This window comes from Triticum aestivum, chromosome 4B (genome assembly GCF_018294505.1).
Source record: "Triticum aestivum cultivar Chinese Spring chromosome 4B, IWGSC CS RefSeq v2.1, whole genome shotgun sequence".
Taxonomy (NCBI): Eukaryota; Viridiplantae; Streptophyta; class Magnoliopsida; order Poales; family Poaceae; genus Triticum; species Triticum aestivum.
Window position 1 is genome coordinate 91,359,367 of NC_057804.1, and position 22,883 is coordinate 91,382,249.

The following is a 22,883-nucleotide window of genomic DNA, read 5'->3' on the forward strand; positions in this document are numbered from 1 at the left end:
TCAAAAGGAGCAAAATGATATTGGCCATATCATGTCACTATTTGATTGCATGTGATGTTTATCATGTTTTTGCATCTTATTTGCTTAGAACGACGGTAGTAAATAAGATGATCCCTCATAACAATTTCAAGAAAGTGTTTCCCCTAACTGTGCGCCGTTGCGAAAGTTCGTTGTTTCGAAGCACCATGTGATGATCGGGTGCGATAGATTCTAACGTTCACATAAAACGGGTGTAAGCCGGATCTACACATGCAAAACACTTAGGTTGACTTGACGAGCCTAGCATGTACAGACATGGCCTCGGAACACAAGAGGCCGAAAGGTCGAAAATGAGTCGTATAGAAGATACGATCAACATGAAGATGTTCATCGATGATGACCAGTGCGTCTCACGTGATGATCGGACACGGCCTAGTTGACTCGGATCATGTATCACTTAGATGACTAGAGGGATGTCTATCTGAGTGGGAGTTCATTAAATAACTTGATTAGATGAACTTAATTATCATGAACTTAGTCTAAAACTTTTGCAAAATGTCTTGTAGATCAAATGGCCCACGCTTATGCCAACCTCAACTTCAACGCATTCCTAGAGAAAACCAAGCTGAAAGACGATGGTAGCAATTATATGGACTGGGTCCGGAACCTGATGATCATCCTCATAGCTGCCAAGAAAGCATATGTCCTAGAAGCACCGCTAGGTGAAGCACCCGTCCCAGCGAACCAAGACGTTATGAACGCTTGGCAGTCGCGTGTTGATGATTACTCCCTCGTTCAGTGCGGCATGGTTTACAGCTTAGAACCGGGGCTCCAAAAGCGTTTTGAGCAGCACAGAGCATATTAGATGTTCCAAGAGCTGAAAATGGTTTTCCAAGCTCATGCCCGGGTCGAGAGATATGAAGTCTCCGACAAGTTCTACAGTTGTAAGATGGAGGAAAATAGTTCTGTCAGCGAGCACATACTCAAAATGTCTGGGTTGCACAACCGCTTGTCCCAACTGGACATTAACCTCCCGGATGAGGCGGTCATTGACAGAATCCTTCAGTCGCTCCCACCTAGCTACAAGAGCTTTGTGATGAACTACAATATGCAGGGGATGGTGAAAACTATTCCTGAGGTATTTTCAATGCTGAAATCAGCGAAGGTAGAAATCAAAAAGGAACATCAAGTGTTGATGGTCAATAAAACCACTAGTTTCAAGAAAGGCAAGGGTAAGAAGAACTTCAAGAAGGACGGCAAGGGAGTTGCCGCGCCCGGTAAGCCAGTTGCCGGGAAGAAGCCAAAGCACGGACCCAAACCTGAGACTGAGTGTTTTATTGCAAGGGGAACGGTCACTGGAAGCGGAACTGCCCCAAGTACTTAGCGGACAAGAAGGCCGGCAACACCAAAGGTATATGTGATATACATGTTATTGATGTGTACCTTACCAGTACTCGTAGTAGCTCCTGGGTATTTGATACCGGTGCGGTTGCTCATATTTGTAACTCAAAACAGGAGCTGCGGAATAAGCGGAGACTGGCGAAGGACGAGGTGACGATGCGCGTCAGGAATGGTTCCAAGGTCGATGTGATCGCCGTCGGCACGCTACCTCTACATTTACCTACGGGATTAGTTTTAAACCTCAATAATTGTTATTTAGTGCCAGCTTTGAGCATGAACATTGTATCTGGATCTCGTTTAATACGAGATGGCTACTCATTTAAATCCGAGAATAATGGTTGTTCTATTTATATGAGAGATATGTTTTATGGTCATGCCCTGCTGGTCAATGGTTTGTTCTTAATGAATCTCGAACGTGATGTTACACATATTCATAGTGTGAATACCAAAAGATGTAAGATTGATAATGATAGTCCCACATATGTGTGGCACTGCCGCCTTGGTCACATTGGTGTCAAACGCATGAAGAAGCTCCATGCGGATGGACTTTTGGAGTCTCTTGATTTCGAATCATTTGACACGTGCGAACCATGCCTCATGGGCAAAATGACCAAGACTCCGTTCTCCGGAACAATGGAGCGAGCAACCAACTTATTGGAAATTATACATACTGATGTGTGCGGTCCAATGAGCGTTGAGGCTCGCGGTGGCTATCGTTATGTTCTCACCCTCACTGATGACTTAAGTAGATATGGGTATGTCTACTTAATGAAACACAAGTCTGAGACCTTTGAAAAGTTCAAGGAATTTCAGAATGAGGTGAGAATCAACGTGAAAGAAAAATAAAGTTCTTACGATCAGATCGTGGGGGAGAATATTTAAGTCACGAGTTTGGTACGCACTTAAGGAAATGTGGAATTGTTTCACAACTTACGCCGCCTGGAACACCTCAGCGTAACGGTGTGTCCGAACGTCGTAATCGCACTCTATTGGATATGGTGCGGTCTATGATGTCTCTTACCGATTTACCGCTATCATTTTGGGGATACGCTTTAGAGACAGCTACATTCACTTTAAATAGGGCACCGTCTAAATCCGTTGAGACGACGCCGTATGAATTATGGTTTGGAAAGAAACCTAAGATGTCGTTTCTAAAAGTTTGGGGATGCGATGCTTATGAAGAAACTTCAACCTGAAAAGCTCAAACCCAAGTCGGAAAAATGCGACTACATAGGAAACCCTAAGGAAACCATTAGGTATACCTTCTACCTCAGATCCGAAGGCAAGATTTTCGTTGCCAAGAACGGGTCCTTTGTGGAGAAAGAGTTTCTCTCGAAAGAAGTAACTGGGAGGAAACTGGAACTTGATGAAGTACTACCTCTTGAACCGGTAAGTAGCGGAGCTCAGGAAGATGTTCCTGTGGTGCCTGCACCGACTGGAGAGGAAGTTAATGATGATGATCAAGGTACTTAAGATCAAGTTACTACTGAACTTCGTAGGTCCACAAGGACACGTTCCACCCCGGAATGGTAGGGCAACCCTGTCCTGGAAATCATGTTGTTAGACAACGGTGAACCTTCAAACTATGAAGAAGCGATGGCGGGCCCAGATTCCAACAAATGGCTTGAAGCCATGCAATCTGAGATAAGATCCATGTATGAAAACAAAGTATGGACTTTGACAGACTTGCCCGATGATCGGCGAGCGATAGAAAATAAATGGATCTTTAAGAAGAAGACGAACGCGGGTGGTAATGTTACTATCTATAAGGCTCGACTTGTCGCTAAGGGTTATCGACAAGTTCAAGGGGTTGACTACGATGAGACTTTCTCTCCCGTAGCGAAGCTGAAGTCCGTCTCAATCATGTTAGCAATTGCCGCATACTATGATTATGAGATATGGCAAATGGACGTCAAAACGGCATTCCTTAACGGCTATCTTAAGGAAGAATTGTATATGATGCAGCCGGAAGGTTTTGTCGATCCTAAGAATGCTAACAAGGTATGCAAGCTCTAGTGATCCATCTATGGGCTGGTGCAAGCATCTTGGAGTTGGAACATTTGCTTTGATGAGATGATCAAAGCGTTTGGGTTTATGCAGACTTATGGAGAAGCCTGCGTTTACAAGAAAGTGAGTGGGAGCTCCGTAGCATTTCTCATATTATATGTGGATGCATACTTTTGATGTGAAATGATATAGAACTTTTGGACAGCATAAAGGCCTACTTAAATAAGTGTTTTTCAATGAAGGACCTTGGAGAAGCTACTTATATATTAGGCATCAAGATCTATAGAGATAGATCAAGACGCCTCATAGGTCTTTCACAAAGCACATACCTTTATAAGATATTGAAGAGGTTCAATATGGATCAGTCCAAGAAGGGGTTCTTGCCTGTGTTGCAAGGTGTGAAACTGAGCTCGGCTCAATGCCCGACCACGGCAGAAGATAGAGAAAAGATGAGTGTCATCCCCTATGCCTCGGCCATAGGGTCTATTATGTATGCCATGCTGTGTACCAGACCTGACGTAAACCTTGCCGTAAGTTTGGTAGGAAGGTACCAAAGTAATCCCGGCATGGAACACTGGACAGCGGTCAAGAGTATCCTGAAGTACCTGAAAAGGACTAAGGATATGTTTCTCGTTTATGGAGGTGACGAAGAGCTCGTCGTAAAGGGTTACGTCGACGCTAGCTTCGACACAGATCTGGATGACTCTAAGTCACAAACCGGATACATGTATATTTTGAATGGTGGGGCAGTAAGCTGGTGCAGTGGCAAGCAAAGCGTCGTGGCGGGATCTACATATGAAGCGGAATACATGGCAGCCTCGGAGGCAGCACGTGAAGCAATCTGGATGAAGAAGTTCATTACCGACCTAGGAGTTATTCCCAATGCGTTGGGGTCGATGACTCTCTTCTGTGACAACACTGGAGCCATTGCCCTTGCCAAGGAGCCCAGGTTTCACAAGAAGACCAGGCACATCAAGCGTTGCTTCAACTCCATTCGTGAAAATGTTCAAGATGGAGACATAGATATTTGCAAAGTGCATACGAATCTGAATGTCGCAAATCTGTTGACTAAACCTCTTCCGCGAGCAAAACATGATCAACACTAGAACTATATGGGTGTTCGATTCATCACAATGTAACTAGATTATTGACTCTAGTGAAAGTGGGAGACTGTTGGAAATATGCCCTAGAGGCAATCATAAAATGATTATTATTATATTTCCTTCTTCATGATAATTGTCTATTGTTCATGCTATAATTGTGTTATCCGGAAATCGTAATACATGTGTGAATACATAGACCACAACATGTCCCTAGTGAGCCTCTAGTTGACTAGCTCGTTGATCAATGGATGGTTACGGTTTCCTGACCATGGACATTGGATGTCATTGATAACGGGATCACATCATTGGGAGAATGATGTGATGGACAAGACCCAATCCTAAGCATAGCACAAGATCGTGTAGTTCGTCTGCTAGAGCTTTTCTAATGTCAAGTATCATTTCCTTAGACCATGAGATTGTTCAACTCCCGGATATTGTAGGAGTGCTTTGGGTGTACCAAACGTCACAACATAACTGGGTGGCTATAAAGGTACACTACAGGTATCTCCGAAAGTGTCTGTTGGGTTGGCATGAATCGAGACTGGGATTTGTCACTCCGTATGATGGAGAGGTATCTCTGGGCCCACTCGGTAATGCATCATCATAATGAGCTCAATGTGACCAAGTGGTTGGTCACGGGATCATGCATTATGGAACGAGTAAAGTGACTTGCCGGTAACGAGATTGAACGAGGTATTAGGATACCGATGATCGAATCTCGGGCAAGTAACGTACCGGTTGACAAAGGGAATTGTATACGGGATTACTTGAATCCTCGACATCGTGGTTCATCCAATGAGATCATCTGGGAACATGTAGGAGCCAACATGAGTATCCAGATCCCGCTGTTGGTTATTGGCTGGAGAGTTGTCTCGGTCATGTCTGCATGATTCCTGAACCCATAGGGTCTACACACTTAAGGTTCGATGACGCTAGGGTTATTAGGAAGACTTTTATGTGATTACCGAATGTTGTTCGGAGTCCCGGATGAGATCTCGGACGTCACAAGGAGTTCCAGAATAGTCAGCAGCTGAAGATTTATATATGGGAAATTGTCATACGGTCACCGAAATAGTTCGGGGGAATACCGATATTGTACCGAGCGACCGGAGGGGTTCCGGGGGTCCACCGGGAGGGGTCACCTCTCTCGTAGGACCTTATGGGCCATAGAGGAGAGGGAACCAGCCCCTAGGAGGGTTGGGCGCAACCCCCCTAGGGCCCATGCGCCTAGGGTTGGGGGGGGGAACCTTAAGGGGGGGCGCCTCCCTTGCTTAGGGGGCAAGCCCCCTCCCCCTTGGCCGCCCCCCCTCTAGATCCCATCTAGAGGGGCCGGCCCCCCTTCCCCCTTCTCCTATAAATAGAGGGGCGAGGGGAGGGCTGCAGCACCACATCCAAGGCACAGCCCCTCCCCTCCCCAACACCTCTCCTCCTCCGTTAAGAGCTTGGCGAAGCCCTGCCGGAGTACTGCCACTCCATCACCACCACGCGGTCGTGCTGCTATTGGAGCTCTCTTCCTCAACCTCTCCCTCCTCCTTGCTGGATCAAGGCACGGGAGACGTCTCCGATCCGTATGTGTGTTGAACGCGGAGGTGCCGTCCGTTCGGCGCTAGGATCATCGGTGATTTGGATCACGACGAGTTCGACTCCATCAACCCCGTTCTCTTGAACGCTTCCGCTCACGATCTACAAAGGTATGTAGATGCACTCCTCTCTCTCTCTCATTCCTAGATGACTCTATAGATTGATCTTCGTGATGCGTATAAAATTTTAAATTTCTGCTACGATCCCCAACAGTCCTTGGCGACCGCCTTCCGGCTCCCCCTCTTCGCCGATTCCGCGTCCAACTTGGCGATCTCCTCTGGCGTGCACTCCGACCGCGGCTTCATTGGCGCCTTGCCCTTCTTCTTCTTGGCCATTCCGGGCGGGTCGATGGCCAGCCCGTCGAAGTTCGGCTAGGCGTCGGCCATGGACGGGGGAGGGAGTGGGACGGCGGGATGTGGGAGGGTTTGGGAGGGTGGCGCCAAAGGGGCCGCGGGGGGGGGGGGGTTGCTTTGTGTCACCGACAAGAGGGCCAGGGGCAGACAAGCGCGTGCGTCCCGCCCGTCTGTGCGCTGTCCGTTTCACCCCAAAACCGGCGCAAACTTGGGCCGGGGATGGGTCGAAAGCGGACACAAAACGGACAAAAGTCCGTTTGCTCCCGCGCGCTGGATCGTCCGGTTTGTCCCTTTTGCCCCAAACGGATGGGGCCAGACAGGATGGGGTCGCACGGTGGAGTTCGCCCATGTCCACTTCTGTCCGTTGGGTTAGGGGTGCCCCAACGCGCGGCCGCATTCCAAATCATGTCCGGGATGGACGTGATTAATAAACAGAAAAACTAAAATGAAATGTCAAAAAAAGTTAAATAAACACAAATATAAAAACATAAAACATAAATTAACCATCACGGCCACAAAACGGCCCGGTTCCATGGTTCACATTGCCATAACTAACAAAAAAACACCGTCCGCGCGCTCCTGCCGTGCCCGTCGATGCCGTTGTCGTCGCCGTCTTCTCAGTGGTCGCCGTTGTCGTCGTCGTCGCTGACGAGGTCGACGTAGTCCGGCGGCGTCTAGAGGTGGGACGGCGGTGCGTTGTACACGGGGGTGGGCTGGAAGGCCGGAGGTGCCTGCACCACCTCCTCCCGTGGCGACGCCTCCCGCTCCGGTGACAGCGGCGGTGTGGGGCACTAGTTCATGCCCCCCACGGCGTCGGCCATCCCCGGAGCCGTGCACGACCAGCTCCACTGCTGGCCCACCAGGCCCGGGTGGAACGCGGCCAACGACTCCTCCTCCATCACGTCCTCCGCCTTCACTATCTCCATCTCGGGAATGGCGATGTCGCCGGCCGTAGAGAGGGCCATCATCTCCTCATGGCCCTCTCATTGGCGCTCATCGTGCGTGTTCATGGAGTCCTCCGTGACACGTTGCATGAGTCGGGCCTCCTCCCCCGCTGTCATGCGAGGTGGTGGTGGTGGAGACGGACATGGTGAAGGCGACGGCGTGGGCGTGAGGCCGCGCACCCGTGTACGCCCGCGCACCTGTGAAGCACGCGCTGCGTGCTCTCGACGTGGCCGTCGCAGCCCCGACGAGGTGCCGGCGAAAAAAGACGCGTGTCGCACGTCGTGCTCGTCCTGGAGCCACGTGTCCCAGAGCACGGAGTCGGGGGCGTACCCGGAGTCGTAGTACAGGTTGTCCGGCAGGAGGCGGTGGCGACGCTCAATCTCCTCGCGGTGCGCACGACCGCTCATCAGGACCGGCGGGATCGGGACCCGGTCGGCGGAGAGGTGCCAGTTATTGGGGAGGTGCACGTCGCTCCATGGGAGCGACGTCCTCGTCTCCCAATAACACCGACATACATCCGCGCGTTGCCGGTCGCGCTCGCCGCCGGCCGTAGGGCCGATGGTGAAAGTGGCAGGTGCGGGGGCCCGACGCCGTGGTGATGCGGGCTCCTCCTTCATGGAGCCGCGGCGGCGGCCCGAGGACGAGCTAGCCTCGCGGTCGTGCTTCCCCTTGCGACTGTGGTTCCATAAGCCCATGGCTGCGAGGCGGGCAGCCGGCGAGATCGAGGACGGGGAGAGGCTAGGGTTTGGGGCGTGTCTGGTTTCGAGGAGGCAGGAAGGGCTGGACTGGGGAGTGTGGACGACGACCGGTCCACGACTTCCCCATTTAAGAAGGACGGCTACCGTTCGCCTGGACGGATGACAGGTCAGGCCTACCACCCGTGTGCATTAATGTCGGGCGGTGGGAGGTAGGTGGCCGCCTGCCACACGGCCCCGACGTGGACAAGCGAGGCATCCGTCTGCCGTCCGCCGCGAGCCAAACCGCGCACATGTTTGCGCTCGAAATGAATCGACCCGGACACAAAACGGACCAGATGGGTCCAGACCGTCGCGCACTAGGCCGTTTGGTTTATCCATTTTACCCCAAATGAACGGGACCGGACGGGATGGAGTCGCGCGCTGGAGTTAGCCTAACCCCACCCCTTCACATGCACGATGCATGTCGTTGATTACCATCTCTACCTAGAGAACCAGACTAGTCGTGTGACTCCCTCCAACTATTCATTTCATGTGTATCGCTGCTCCCACCAAAAATCCATATATGCATCTGAGCTCATCTGCACTCGCACTGACGAAAAAATCAAAACAAATACTAGAAAATTTTAAAAAATAAATATGCGGTAGACAATTTGATGCGCGAGGTCCGATCCAATTTTCAAATCATTTAGATATCTAAGGAGCTCTCAGCAAAAAAACAAATTGGGGGTCTATAAAAACGTTTACTGTTCATGTACTGTGTTGGCCTGATTTGTCCTTTTTGCCGAGAGATGCTCATCAGATGTACAAATGACTTGAAATTTGGAGCGGGCCTCACGCATCAAATTTTCTACGGCACGATTTTTTTTTGCAATTTTTGAATTTGTTTTAAAAATTTTATATTTTTTCTCTATCCAGGTGGGTTTGAGTCTGGGCACCGAAACACCCTACTATACTCCCACAAACTTTACAGCAACAAAAGTTTGACACGTAGAAGGAACATTTCAAATGATGACGGGTAGCCAGCCCCCCCCCCCCCCCCCCCCCCAAACACACACACACAACATGTCATCGTCACAAATTACTACTCCATCCCAACAGTGATCTAAACGCTTTTATATTTTTTTATAAAAAGAGGGAGTGTGTTATAATTACCTTCCTATATGTTTTGTCAGTCGTTGCTTGTTATTACTACTTTTCTGTGGTGCATTTGGATAACGGATAAAATGTAATGGCATGTACAACAGTGACATATAGATAAAGATGCTTCATGACAAAAAGTAGATTGAGCCATCTACATTGATTTTTCTCTCCCCGATGCAATCTACCACTAATGAGTCTCATCAAAAAAGTAAAAAATAAACACTCCCAATACACATGCATCTCTACTCTTCACTTCAAATTTTTCAGTTTTATGCACTGAACCACACTTTTTCTTCCCAAACATCCGCCTCCTGCAGAGGATCTCTACTCTATTCAAACCTATTTTTTCTGACATCCGATTCTACGTGGCATCACCCTGGAGTTATGCATTGGCCATGCCCTAAAGGAGCTCCTCAAGGGATAAGAAGATGACATGTAAAGCTAATTTGTTTGGGAATCTGCATCAGCAAAGTACGCCTGCTGCTATGCCATTATCAAAGGCGGCTAAATTTGGTGCATTTCCTTGTCAACTGGTCGACCTGGATGACTGGGTAAGTTTTTTGTCTTCTTCATCCGATGAACACAAGAGTCCCACTGATTACGGCAGACAAGAAAAACATCAACGTGGCTTTTGCTATATATTTCCTCCGTCCGGAAATACTTGTCATCAAAATGGATGAAAATATATGTATCTACAACTAAAATACATCTAGATAGATCCATTTCAATGACAAGTATTTTCGGACGAAGGGAGTATACTACTAGTGCTCGTACTACGCTATAATTAAACCACAATCCAAGGTTTCAAAAAAAAAACACCATCCAAGTGCTTAGATTTCCCGGGCAGCGAGGCAAAATTATCAGACAACAGCGCGGACAAGTATGATGCATCTTTGTAATTTTGTATCCAGGGATGAATGACAGCTTCGAAAACAACTCCCACTTTGGCATGCAGGAGGATACGTAAAGCAACCAAGAGGAGGAGGATTCAGATTCCAGGTCTCCTTCATGACTGCAAGGAGTGTACATCACTGTGTATGAGGCAAAGGTGCCTTGCCCTCTCCTTGTCAAGATGCAGGCTTGATTGTATTCGCTTCATAAACCCTAACTAAGGACCCACCTCACACTTTGTCAACTGGTCACAACACCAGGCTACGATATTATCATCACTAATACAGTATTACCCTTTGATCCAACTATAGACATAAAAATCTTGCTTCACTCCTTTCTCTCTCTCTCTCTCTCTCTCTCTCTCTCTCTCTCTCTCTCTCTCTCTCTCTCTCTCTCTCTCTTAAAAAAAGAGACCACCTTTCTTGTACTGACTCATCACTCATACATCTATCCACATCTGAGCCGGTACAAAGGCTCCATCCATGTCCAGAGCAATGTGCTTCTAGAAGCATTTCGACATCTTAGCTGCCAAAGCATCCATCCTGAACGGTATAGAAGCAGAAAAGAGCCCACCACCCAGCACGAATCAATCAAAATGTCCACCAAAAAGAGAGAAAGAAAGTGCAGAAACCGGAGCGGAGGGCACCCCTCCACTTTCTTTTTCCACATAAAAATCCAAGAGAAAGCTACGAGGTGGCAAGTAAAGCAACCACAAAAAGTAGATGACCCATGAGTTGTAAAGCAGGAAAACACTGGTAAATCTAGGTCGCAATCAACTGGCATGCATGTGTGCCACCACCAGCGCATGAACATGTCGAGTAGGACGTACTATTTTATCTTGCCTTCTAGAAACGTTTCAACGGCTCAGTGTACAGACAACAACAAAAGCTCCCATGGAAAAAGGTACTACTCAAGCCCAAGGAAGGAGTGGTATGAGAATGCAAGGGAGGAGTATACGAATTTTATCTAGGGAATCCACATTCTCTTGCTCAATTGATTATTGCTACAATTAACATATGCAAAGAAGTTAGCAGCCTGCATAGCATATCCAAGAATAATGTGAATTCGGCAAAAAAAAATCCAAATAAATGTATAACTATTTAACTATAGCTACATGAACACGACTGCTACAACGACAGAGATGGAGACGCCAACTTTTGCCTGCAGCGTCTCAGATTATAAAATCGCCCATCTTGGACAGCACCCGTCCTGTCCAGGCCTGGCCTGGCCACCACAAACGAATGGAGCAAACGGCCCGTGGCAAAAATCCAAAGGAAAATACTGCTTCAGCCGTGGAATCAATCTTGCATGCAGAACAGTCCAACAGTACGCGAACGCAACGCCGTGTGTTGCCCGGCAAGCTTCGCCAGCGCCAAAACCCCGGCGCTTAATCTGAAGCGGTGGGTCTTCATGTCTGCTGTATGCCGGAGAGCTCCGAACGTGTGGATGCGTGATTCATGGCGACGGTCGATGAGACCCCCTTTCTTTCTCAAGCTTTTCCTTTCCTTTGATCGTTCTTATGCTTCTGGTCGCTCGCTGTAGAACTGAGCTCCATGCGTCCGCTTCCTTCTTGGAAAAGTACCTGAGCTTCGGATGATTCGCTTCTAGAAGCATGTCGACAGGCAGCGGATCGAAGTAGAATATGCCCAACTGCTAGACTGTATGGAACAGATCACCGCGCGAATCTAATCGACTAAGCAAACTTGGAATGACGTGTTCGTAATAACTATTCAATCACTGCCCTTTCAATATTTCAAGAAAGTGAATAGTACAAATCCGGGGGCGCCAAAGTCGTCGCCTGACTTGCATTATCATGGTACACGCCAAGGCAAACATCACAGGAGGATATGGTAGAGTAATCACACTTGGCCTGGCATCATTTTTCTACTATCTCCGGATGCCAACAGATACATAATCCAAAAACAATGGACTGGCGCCAATGGTGCCAGGGAAAGTCCGCGGCAGTTTTGTACTACTACCATTCGGCGCCACGAGGCAAGGCACGCACGATTTCGATTATTAATCCTCTGAGAGAATTCTTGGGTTTGAAATGTCCTGGTATTTCTTGCAAAAAAATATGTTCTGGTAGCTAGTAATCTGTTCGTGCTCAGCACATCTCCTCCGCGAAAACGATGGGATTAATTAGAGACGGATGGTTATTACGTCGTACCATGTGCTGCGTCCATATGGACCTTGTGGGCGGCGCCGGCGACGTGCGGTTTCGTGCCCTCCATGGGGTGCCATTGCCGTTGCAATCCCGTGCGAGACGCTGGCTCTGGTGATTGAGAAGGAGCCACGGGCGTCGCTTGTGGGCGAGCCAAGTTTGCTCGCCGCCGTCAGCTCACATGTTTGTTTGACTTGTACGGGAGGAGCATCAATATCAAGGTAGTATCATCTCCGCGCAGGAGACTAGTAGTATCAATCTCACACCGTTCTCTGTGTGAATTAATGTGAGCGATGGAAAGGAGGCGAAGCGAATCAATGCTCGTGACTTTGGTGAACGAGGTGTGTGAAGTGTGTGCCAAAGATCCCGGCAGATTGTATGGTGTCCCGGCCTCCGGCTCGGGCGTCGGGACGCGGCGCGGCGCAGGTCATGCTCCGGAGTACGGGAGGCGAATATGATGGAGGTCAGGGCGGATGTCATGGCCGGTGGACGAGGTGGTATATGCACCACCGATTTTCCCGCGCCCAGGGGGACACGCGGTCCGTGCTTGCCAAGGGCATCGTCCTTTGTTGTAAACCTGGACAAGGGCCGGGCCGGGTTTTGGGCCGGGCTTGTAAAAGCCCGACCTTCATTTCTCAAGCCCGAACCCAGCCCGAAGCCCGAAATACTCCCTGATTTCAAGCCCGAGTCCAGCCTGAAATCAAGCCCGAAGCCCGAAAGCCCGGCTCAAACGCTGTTTTTTAGTACGTGTACGTGCAAGCCCGGCCCGAAAAATAGAAAAAGAGAAGCCCAAGCCCGGCCCTAACTACCTTTTGGGTTGCAAAACAAAGCCCGAGCCCGGTCCGGCCCGGCTCGGGTTTTTCGGGCCGGGTCATCGGGTCGGGCTGCCCATGCCCGGGTTTAGTTTGTTGCACGCCGCTTCAATTTGTGTCACGTCACTCACGTGATAGCTCATTTTATCGGATGTCCCCAAAGGGACCGTGATAGCTCATTTTGGAAGATCAACGACGATCCCTGGGAGGTTCCATTAAGGGCTCCTTTGATTCAAAGAAATTCTATAGGGTTTTTGGAAATTGAAATCCTTAGAACTTTTATCTATGTTGGTCTTTAGATTCATAAGATTGGACCACATGAGAAATTTTCCTACAGAAACTTTTGTAATATATTTCATAGGAAATCTAACATCCGCTCGAACTTTTTTTCACAATTCTTTGTTTTTTTCGTGGCATCAAACACTCCTTGCTAATCTTATAGGATGCAAGTGGGCAAAGCACTTAATCCTATACTTCTCCTATTTATGTGATTTCATAATCCTAGAATCAAAGAGGGCCTAAACATAACGACCTGGCACTGGAAAAATCGTCCAACGGGGAGAAACAAAACCAAGAACAAATTACTAGGAGGAGATCCGCTTGAATTTGTGTCACGTGATAGCTCATTTTGGAAGATTAACGTCGACGCATAGGATTGCACTCAAAGAGTGACTTTGGGTTGTTCAAGTCTTCAGCCTTCTGCATTCATCAATGAAGCATCATGAGCATAACTCGATGCCGCCTCTAAGCTTCTCTATGGGCGGAGCAACTTTTTAAACTCAGAAGCTTGTAGAACCAGTAACCAAAAAGTCATCGATGCAGACCAGAAGACGGATCCAAACCGTGACCTGTGAAGCACTACCCCAAAGAGGGGGATATCAAAAAGGGCTCGTAGAAACTCCAAACTCCACGTAAGTCGGTTGAGTCCAGACGGATTTACTGGAAACCTAAACCGGTCGAATTCTAGAAGACCGATCGGAAGCACAAAACCACATGCCCATCATCGATGATAAGCACATCAACAAAAGGGAATATGCCCAAGAACAGGGACGGATCCAGGCCAGCAGACCGCTCTAGGCCACCTTCGTATACAATATACAAAGGATTTGGGCCTCATGCCCTGGCCTGGTCCGTGGGGAACTAGGTCCTAGATCTGCCATTGCATGCGGAGATATTATTTGGGAAAGCGCCCCCACCATGCCATCCCAAACAAACACGATGAGTGTGTGAAGTCTACTTGAGAGACATTTCCTACGTTGTTGTAGGCCAAGTTCGGATCTGAGATCGAACTCTGATGGAATAGCCCGACCAAGCCACCATAGAAACTCACCGCACTATATTCGTCTGGCTGCCGCCGACTTCACCGACGTGGTCACCAAGCACCACCTGACGAAGATCTCCACTTGAAACTTTCTCTTCTTCTCTGACCACGGCAACCCTCCAAGACTTATCAGCAAGCCACCCTTGAATCGGGCCTCCCCCCGACATCCGACGAGAAGCGGAGGCGGCTAGGTTCTCGCGATCGCCTTTGCCCTCTTTTCATAGTTGTGCTTGACATTCCATTAAACCGACTAGACACGAGTAAAGATTGTACAACAGGGAGAAACAAAGCCATGGATGATTTACTAGGAGGATCCACGGTGAGCAGCGCACACTGTGTGTTCTTCAAGTTACACTTGACTACATTAGGGCATCTCCAATGGCAACCCGCAAAAAACCTCTTGCATCCTTCTGCGGACAGGAGGGACCAGTCCGCGGACACGGATGCGGGAGGCAGCCATCCAACGCTAACTGGATACATTTTCACAACAACTCAAACCAACAGGACGAAATTCATGCACACAGGTGCGGATTTCATGCAAACATGATGGATTTCATATAAAAATGCCGATTTTTCATATAAACATGGCATATTTCGATACATTTACATCAACGGTGCTAGTCTGACTATGAAGGTATAGTTAATACCTAATCTGAATCACTGCTCGCGGATCCCTTTGTCTTTCTCACCGATAGCCCGATCACCAGATAGGTGGGAGCCTGGAGGTATATGCTTCAGCGCAAAGGAAGACTCGCTTCCCCACCACTCATCGGAGTGGAAACCTTGGCTGATGCTTCAGCGAGAGGGGAAGGCGGCGTGTACGCTTCCATGAAGCCCATGTGGGATCGGCGGAGGTCCTCGAAAGAGAAGAACCGGGCAAGACACTGGTTGTGTACACTGGTGTTGCCTAGGCGGTAGACTTTATGGGACCCAAGCGGCGGCGGACTCCCGTGTCCTACTTCTCCTCGATGATGGCGGCGGACGCGGAGGCGACGGCCACCGACTAGTCACTTTCCGCACACCAGGCTTCTGCATCTGCCTTCATGGCGCAGTCGCACGCACGAGAGGCATAGTCGCATGCATGAGGGGCGCGACCGCAGACACAGGGATCGCAACCATCGACGGCAGCGTTGACGCTCGTGCGTCGTGCTGGCATGGAGCAACTGGCCACTCCTCATCGTGTGGCCCTGGAGTGGCGAGTTGTTGAACCACGTGGCGGCTTGGGGGTGGCAACTTGCTCCTTCGGGTGAGGCGCGGAGGTTGAGCATCGAGCTGTCTCGCTCGTATCCAGTGGGCTCGGCGGGACATCCTGTCGGCTTATATGCTGGAAAACTTCTCTTAGGAAGCCATCGAAAGAGTGATGGAGGAGGAGATTGGGGGAGCAGCGGAAGGGTGTGGTTTTTGCCCAGCGTCTGCCCTTGTTTAAATAGAGGGCGAACGGTAGGTGCTCGACCGGCGCGTTTAATGTTGGCCTGCTCATGAACGGTCATGTGGTCGGAGTAGATTTCCCAGCTTCTCCGTGGGGTTAATGAGGGCGTATGAATGCAACGAGGAGGCGTGTTCAGCAGGGCGTGCAACGGGTTGCACCCTCGCCGACACGCCGCTTCAATGGTGGAGGCAGTGAGAGATCATGTTCGCATTAAGCCGTCTTCTATGCAGATCGGCACACTCTACAGTGGCATGGCAGCTGGCGCCGGGTGGAAGCGCGCGTGGGAGTTTTTTTTTGTTGGCCAGGGCAGTCAGAAGCGGGCTTGGAAGCGGTTCAGACTCCCACAAACCCCCCCCCCCCCACTTTTGTCTCTAGTTTACGGGAGAAATCTCGTTCGATCCGCCCCGCGGACTGATACAGGTCGACGTTGGATGGCCTCCACGGTCGGGCAGTCCCCGGACGGTTGCGGGAGGTTTAGAGCAACTGCAATGCGGCGACTCATTTCGTCCGCCGTCGTCCGTTTGGGTCGGCGCAAACAAGTGATGGCCCAACATGGCGACCCATTACCAAAAGGCGTCCGTGCGGACCCATTTCCGGCCTAAATTTGGGCCTGAAATGCGTAGGCGCCAATGTGAAGCGGACACCCCACGCGTCCTCTCGGTGTATGTCATGGCCCCACATGTCGCTGGGCCAACCACCGCCTGCGGTTATAGTAAATGCACCCACCTATTTCGGGCCCGCCTGGCAGTGGGTGGAAGGGTCGCGTGCCCATCCTTTTTAATGCAGGATTGTGGCAGGGCCGGCCTCATCCACTTCCACCGCCCATCCCCATCTGGCAACGCCTGCTCCCTCGTCGGTGACCAGGAACCCTAGCTAGCCAGCTGCAAGCCAACCATGGGGATCTTTAGCGGGAAGGGGAAGGGCAAGTGCAGTGCCGACGCCAGCTCTTCCCGCGTGCCTCATACACCATCGCCGCCAGCTGGACGTGGCTCGCCCCGCGGGAGCGGGAACGGCTGCACATACCAGTCCACCAAGCATGGTGGCATTGGCAGTACCGCCACCTTCTGCAATACCCAGATGTTAGCTTACCGCACGACTGGCATCTGGACCCGCAGATGATCCCCATTTCGGCGGTGCCGCGCTCGGCCAGGGCGCACGCCGAAGAGGTTCGCTGGCGGCGCGAGCTCCTCACGCCGGACTAGCGCATGATGCGTGCCTACGCGCCAGACTCCCCAGCTAGGAGCGCTGGTTTGTGCTAGAGCACGAGGAGGAGCATCGCCTCGGCGTCAACGTCGACCACGCCATGCCCCCGCCGCCACCACATGCCCTGCCGGAGGAGGAGGAAGCGGAGGCGACCTACTAGGCCGCGCTGGAGGCCACCATGCAGCGGGCCCTGGAAGAGAGCCAACGCGAGGAGGATGCACGCTGGGTCAGCATGGAGGAGGCCCACGCCTTGTCAACGGCCGGCGAGTGCGTCGTGCCCCCTCCGCCGCCACCATCGGCGTTCCTCCCCGAGTCGAAGCCAATAGAGCACCTGCCGAAGGTCTACCAGTGGACCGGCGTGCTCCGCGAGTGGGTCAGCGCGCCTCCCATCTGGCTCGACGCGGCGCCGGAGCAGGAAGCCGCCTACCTCCAACAATGAAGGACGCGCGCGCTGGCGGACGAACGCGCCGACGGCGAGCGGCAGGCGCCGCCTGGCATTGGAGGCGGGGGAGGAGCCCCTGGAGAGGGAGGAGGAGCACGCCCGTGCAGCTGCAGTGCAACCGCCACCACCAGGACAACCAGTGCTGGCGGGACTGACGGCAGGGGAGGAAGCGCGTGCTACGTGGGAGACCGCCTTCCCCTAGGCTGGGCCGGCTTTCATCGACCTCACCGGCCCCGGGAAGGAGGAAGACGACGTCGCCTAGGGCAGCATGCTAATGGCACAAACTTTTTTAGTTCTATTAATGTTTAAGTGGACTTTGGTCGGCACGATGACCGGTCATTTATGTTTAATTGTGCATATTTTTCGCCTGCGTGTGTACATTTTTTTTGTATGGCCGGTCGCAGATTCGGATCTGTCAATCTTGGGTGCACCTGCCGATTCAAATGAAAAGGCGGGCACAAACGTTCGTCTGGCCGACCCAGACCAACAAAGCGCGTGTTCGTTCGGTCGGCGCATTGGAGTTGCTGTTTCGGTGGGGCGCATTGGAGTTGCTCTTGCAGGGTCGACTTGGAGATGCCCTTATGAAATGATCTCAAGCAAGGCATGACGCTGAAGAATCCGCACAAAGCCCTTCATTTCGCCTAATCTTGTGTTTGTCAAAGCCCATTTCAACTGCGCACATTTGGTTGTTACTCTCATGAGGAGATGTACTAGCATCCATAGAGTGTTCGCCTGTTTTTACATGTTGGGGACGTAGTATTTTTGACTGAAGAAGGCGGATAAATGTTGCTTGCCAAGAACAATCAGGTAATCCAACCTCTATAGATTCGGAAAACAAGGATTACTACACCCCTGATCCATCAGTCCAACCATACGAGCAGGAATTCAGTTCTGCAACAGAGGCAGATGAACACAGCTGAGCTAACTACACTACCTCTCTTCGCCTTCGATGCCGTCGACTACTCACATCTCTGTGCCTTCCCCCTTCCGCTCATCTCTCGCACACATGACATGACTAGCAAGAAGTCTCCTTGGGCAGGAGAGCGGTCCGAGACATCACACGCGCACGGATCCAATGGAGAAGACGAAGCCGGCGAACTGCGGCGGCGGCCGCACCACGGTCCAGTTCTTGGACTTGACGTCGAACACCCACAGCGCGTGCCCCGTGCCTCCTCCCTCGGACTCGATGGCGCCGGTCACCACCACGCGCTCGCCGCCTCCGACGGCGACCGCGCGCGCCGTGCCGGCCTTGAGCCCCGGCGGGGACGGCCCGACCTCGCGCCAGCTGCGCCGCTCCCCGCGGTACTCCATCACGGCCGTGCCCTCGATGCACCACACCCGGCCGCGCACCACCACGTGCGCCGCCGACGGAGGCGCGCGCACGCGCTCCAGGCGGCGCCACTCGCGGGACGCTGGGTCGAACCACTCGGCGTCGCGTTCGAACCCGCCCTGGCGGCCTGTGCGGTACCCGCTCACGGCCAGGAACCGGTCGCCAGCGACGGTGGCCATGCCGTCGCACTCGTCGCGCTCCTCCGACATGTCCGGCAGCGGGTCCCAGGCGTCGGCGCCCGCGTCGTACGCCTCCGCCGTCTTCAGCGCGTTCTTGAGCTTGTCGTGGCCTCCCGCGACGTAGATCTTGCCGCCCGCCTCGGCGCAGGCGAAGAAGGACCGCGCCGACCGCATCGGTGCGCCGCGGCGCCACACGCCGGTGGACGCGTCGAGCACGTGCACGTCCGCCACGGGCTCGAAGGTCTTGGGGTCCCACCCGCCCAGCACGGCGAGGCGGCTCCCCACGGCCGCGCACTGCGCGAACATCGGCACGGGCGGCGCGGCGCCCTCGCGGCGCCACTCCCCGGTGGTGACGTTGTACACCGACACCCCGTACGCCTGGGCGTTCTCCGGCGCGACCCCGTCCGCGTCCGCGGCCGCCGGGTTCCCGAACTGCAGCAGGTAGACGAGATCCTCGTTGGCGCCGGCCTCGGCGCGCGCCAGCGCGAAGTCCGGCGCGGTGGCGGCGCTGTTCCAGCCGCGGCACACGCCCCGCATCGAGCGGAAGGAGGCGTGCGGGACGCGCGCCAGGCAGTCGACGGCGACGTCGTCCGGCATGCCCGGGATGAGGTCGATGTGCTCGACCTTGCACTCCTGAACACGGCTCTTCTGGTTCCTCATCTTCGTTATCTCTGGGATTGGGATTTGGGATTGGGGTTGGGAATGGAGATGGATGGCTCTCTGGCTCGGTCGATGGGTGGCATAAATAGAGCGCTGAGGGGGCACGTGGCGCGGCGTGACTGGAGCAGAGGACACATCGAAAGCTGTATTTTGAAGAGAAGAAAAATCAGTGCACTGGCGCCAGTCGAAATGCAGTTCACCGCGCACCGACGACAGCACCGACTGCGACCGATCTCTGTCGTGGCTCGTTCGCTTGTTTGATTCTCCCTACGATCGAACCTTTTGTTTTAAATACACATTTCGTTCGTAACGCAATTTTCATACAAAATTCGAAGCATCTTTATAAGTATTTCGCAAAGCAACAGCCGAGCAAAACCCTGGACCACGCGCCAGCGTCCTCCATTTTCCATCTACGCCGTTGTAGCAGATGCGAGAGGGAGTGTAGTTTTGATTTCATTTAATTTTGTGCTATTAGAGTAATTCTGGCAAGTTTCCATAAGTACCGAATTCCCATAATTACTGTCCGGTTGGCATTTGAGATTCGAAAAACAGGTCCAGCAAATTATGTGATTCATGCAAACACGCCCATTACGGGTACAAATCGGCCCACTGTTGCTCGGCGGTGCCACTCATCACCCATCTCTTCCTTTCGCCAGCATCACTCCTTCCTCATCTTCCCCGTCGCTACCACACTCACCCCACATCGGCCATGTCACAGCGGCCAAGCCTTTCGCGCGAAGTTTTTCAATGAGACAAAAGAAGACCGCGTCGAGAGAAAGTTTTAGGAGAGGATGTGAAAATGGTTTGAGTGGGTCGAGAAGGACGCGCCCCACAAGGCTGCATCAGCCATTGGGCACAACTCCCAACCACCTATTACTAGGTAATAGCACCCCAGGTACCCTAACTTGCACTCAATGTGATGATCTAGTCCCAAACTTGCAAAACTAGACCAACTCATACCCCAACTTGCAACCAATGTGATGTTTTAGTCCCAGGCCAATCACAGCTCGCCAATTGGCTGCCAAGTGGCCGGGCCGGTCAGCGCCCGTAGTTTTGCACAAACCCCCCTGCCGTTTCACTCATTCAACCCGCAGTTACCCCCACCTGAATTAAATCTGTCGAAGGAATCGAGTTCATGTCCGCTCTGCTGGTCCACTCGTTCCCCATCTGCCCCCTTGCCCCCGCGGCTCCAGCATCAGCTTATCCACGCCGACAGCAAGCTCGCCGCCGCCGTCCAGCTCATCGCCGCCGTCCAGGTCGCCTCCATGGTATCTTGGAGTGACGGATCGAGCTCGTCCTCCGACGGCTACTCTGTGACAAGTGAGGTTAGTTCTTGGCTATGTCTCTGGCAGATAGGGATTGAGCAAAAATGTATGTTCTTGAGTAGCAAAAATGTATGTTTGGTGACAAGAATATGTTGTATGTAGGCTCCTGCTCCTGCCACCATTTTCTGCTCTGAGTGGACAGGCCTTGCTCCAGATATTGCAGCTAGATGTGAACACCAGTGTGTGTGTGAGAAGTTTGTGTGCTTTGAATCAGTTGACAGTGGAAGGAGGTATCTTGCTTGTGCCCAAAAGGTAAGTAGATCTACCAAACTTGCAATGTGTCATGTAAATGTGGAGGAGTTCATTTGATCTGTATAATAGTGTGCCATGTAAATGTGGAGGAGTGCATTTTCAGTTAAGAGCATCTAGTTTGTGAACTTAAATTAATCCTTTAGTTAACAGCATCTTGTTAGTCAACTTAAGTGAATTTCAAATGAACTAACTGAACTGAACTTAACTTAACTTAATTGAAATGAAATAACAGAATTTAAATGAAATAACAGAACTTAACTGAATTAGAATGAAATAGCTGAACTTAACTGAAATTAACTGAATTCAAATGAATAACTGAATTTAACTCAATCCAAATCAAATGAACTAACTGAATTCTATCTTATTTGTTAGGAAATACCTAAATGCAAGTTTGTGGAGTGGATTGACCCTGAATGGCCAGACACTCTGAAGATGAGTTTAGCCAGGGTTTGGGCCATGTATGATGATGAGGTAAAGCTGAGGCTCAGGGGAAGTGTAGTTCTTGCTGAAGAAAATTTTAGGGTTGTGAAAGAGAAGGAGAAGATGGCAAATGATCTGAGGTTTTTTAAACTAGATTTTGCTAAGACGGTGGGTGACAAGGAGCAGGCAGTTACTGAATTGGGCAATGCAAGACTTGCTCTTTCTGACCTAAAGGAAGAGGTTCAGAAGAAGAAGATGGCTGATAAATCTACCACTAGCATTCATCAGGTTGTGAGGGCTAAGGCAGAGAAAGAGAGGGATGAGATGAAGCAACAGATGGAGAGCATGAAGGAAGAGTTGGACAAAGTGGTGTCACAGAGGGATGAGCTGAAGAAGGAGAAGAAGAAACTAGAGTACATGATTGGTGATCTATTCAGGCACAAGGAGGAGACCAAGAGCAAGATAAGGAGGATGAAGGAGATCTTAGATGAATCTGAGTAATTCATTGTTGGTGCAAGTTGTATTAGACTGAATTTGTATGAGTAACCAAGTTATGTTGTTGCAAGTTGTATTAGACTGAATTCGCTTTTAGTTAAGTGAATTTGTATGAGTGCCCCAAGTTAAGTGAATTTGCAAGTTGTATTTCATTTGCTTTTAATAAACTGAATTTGCTTTTAGTTAACTGAATTTGCTTTTAGTTAACTGAAATTGCTTTTAGTTAACTGAATTTGTGTGACTTACTGAATGACCAGTTCAGTGAAGATTCAGTTACATGCAAACTCTAGTAAAAATGTCCAGAATTGGAACTAACAGAGAATAAGTAGTATAGATTTAGTACATTGCACTAAGAGTTAACTGACTCATACATAGATAGAACACTGACTCATATATAGATAAAACTCTGACTCATACATAGATAAACCACACTCAGTCACAAACATAGATAAAACACTCACTCATACATAGATAGACTTGCATTGACATGCAGTGCATTCATACTTAGATAGAAGAGCTAGGAGCAATGGGGTGTTTAAGAGCTCATTCATCTGGGTAGAGGATCCTACTCCACCTCAGCCTAGTGCACTGAAAAGGATGGAGATTAGCCCTCCTCCTTGCCCAGTAGATGATATCATCATCAGTGGGGTTTGATCCAGGTGGGAATGCCTCCAGGAACTGTTGTACATCCTTGCGGTTGCGTGCTGCAAGGATCCTCTCTGCCAGCTGCCTTCTTTGCAACCTTCTTGCCTC

The 22,883-nt window shown here is 50.9% G+C and overlaps 2 protein-coding genes across 2 annotated transcripts; one reads left to right on the top strand and one right to left on the bottom strand.

Moving 5' to 3' along the window:
• Positions 1-18,272: 18,272 nt before the first annotated feature.
• LOC123091213 (F-box/kelch-repeat protein At2g44130) lies at positions 18,273-19,702 on the bottom strand. Its single transcript, XM_044512644.1, has one exon. It carries the CDS (start codon positions 19,636-19,638, stop codon positions 18,526-18,528), a length of 1,113 nt encoding a protein of 370 aa, XP_044368579.1. The 5' UTR covers positions 19,639-19,702; the 3' UTR covers positions 18,273-18,525.
• Positions 19,703-20,903: 1,201 nt separating this feature from the next.
• On the top strand, positions 20,904-22,244 carry LOC123089991 (uncharacterized). Its single transcript, XM_044511498.1, has 3 exons — positions 20,904-20,963; positions 21,066-21,215; positions 21,588-22,244. Exons 1-3 carry the CDS (start codon positions 20,904-20,906, stop codon positions 22,134-22,136), a joined length of 759 nt encoding a protein of 252 aa, XP_044367433.1. The 3' UTR covers positions 22,137-22,244.
• Positions 22,245-22,883: the final 639 nt, after the last annotated feature.

Coding starts and splice junctions, on each gene's coding strand:
- LOC123091213 (XM_044512644.1), bottom strand. CDS start 19,638: ATGAGGAACCAGAAGAGCCGTGTTCAGGAGTGCAAGGTCGAGCACATC.
- LOC123089991 (XM_044511498.1), top strand. CDS start 20,904: ATGGTATCTTGGAGTGACGGATCGAGCTCGTCCTCCGACGGCTACTCT. Junction 20,964..21,065: donor GCTACTCTGTGACAAGTGAG/GTTAGTTCTTGG, acceptor TGTTGTATGTAG/GCTCCTGCTCCTGCCACCAT. Junction 21,216..21,587: donor ATCTTGCTTGTGCCCAAAAG/GTAAGTAGATCT, acceptor CTTATTTGTTAG/GAAATACCTAAATGCAAGTT.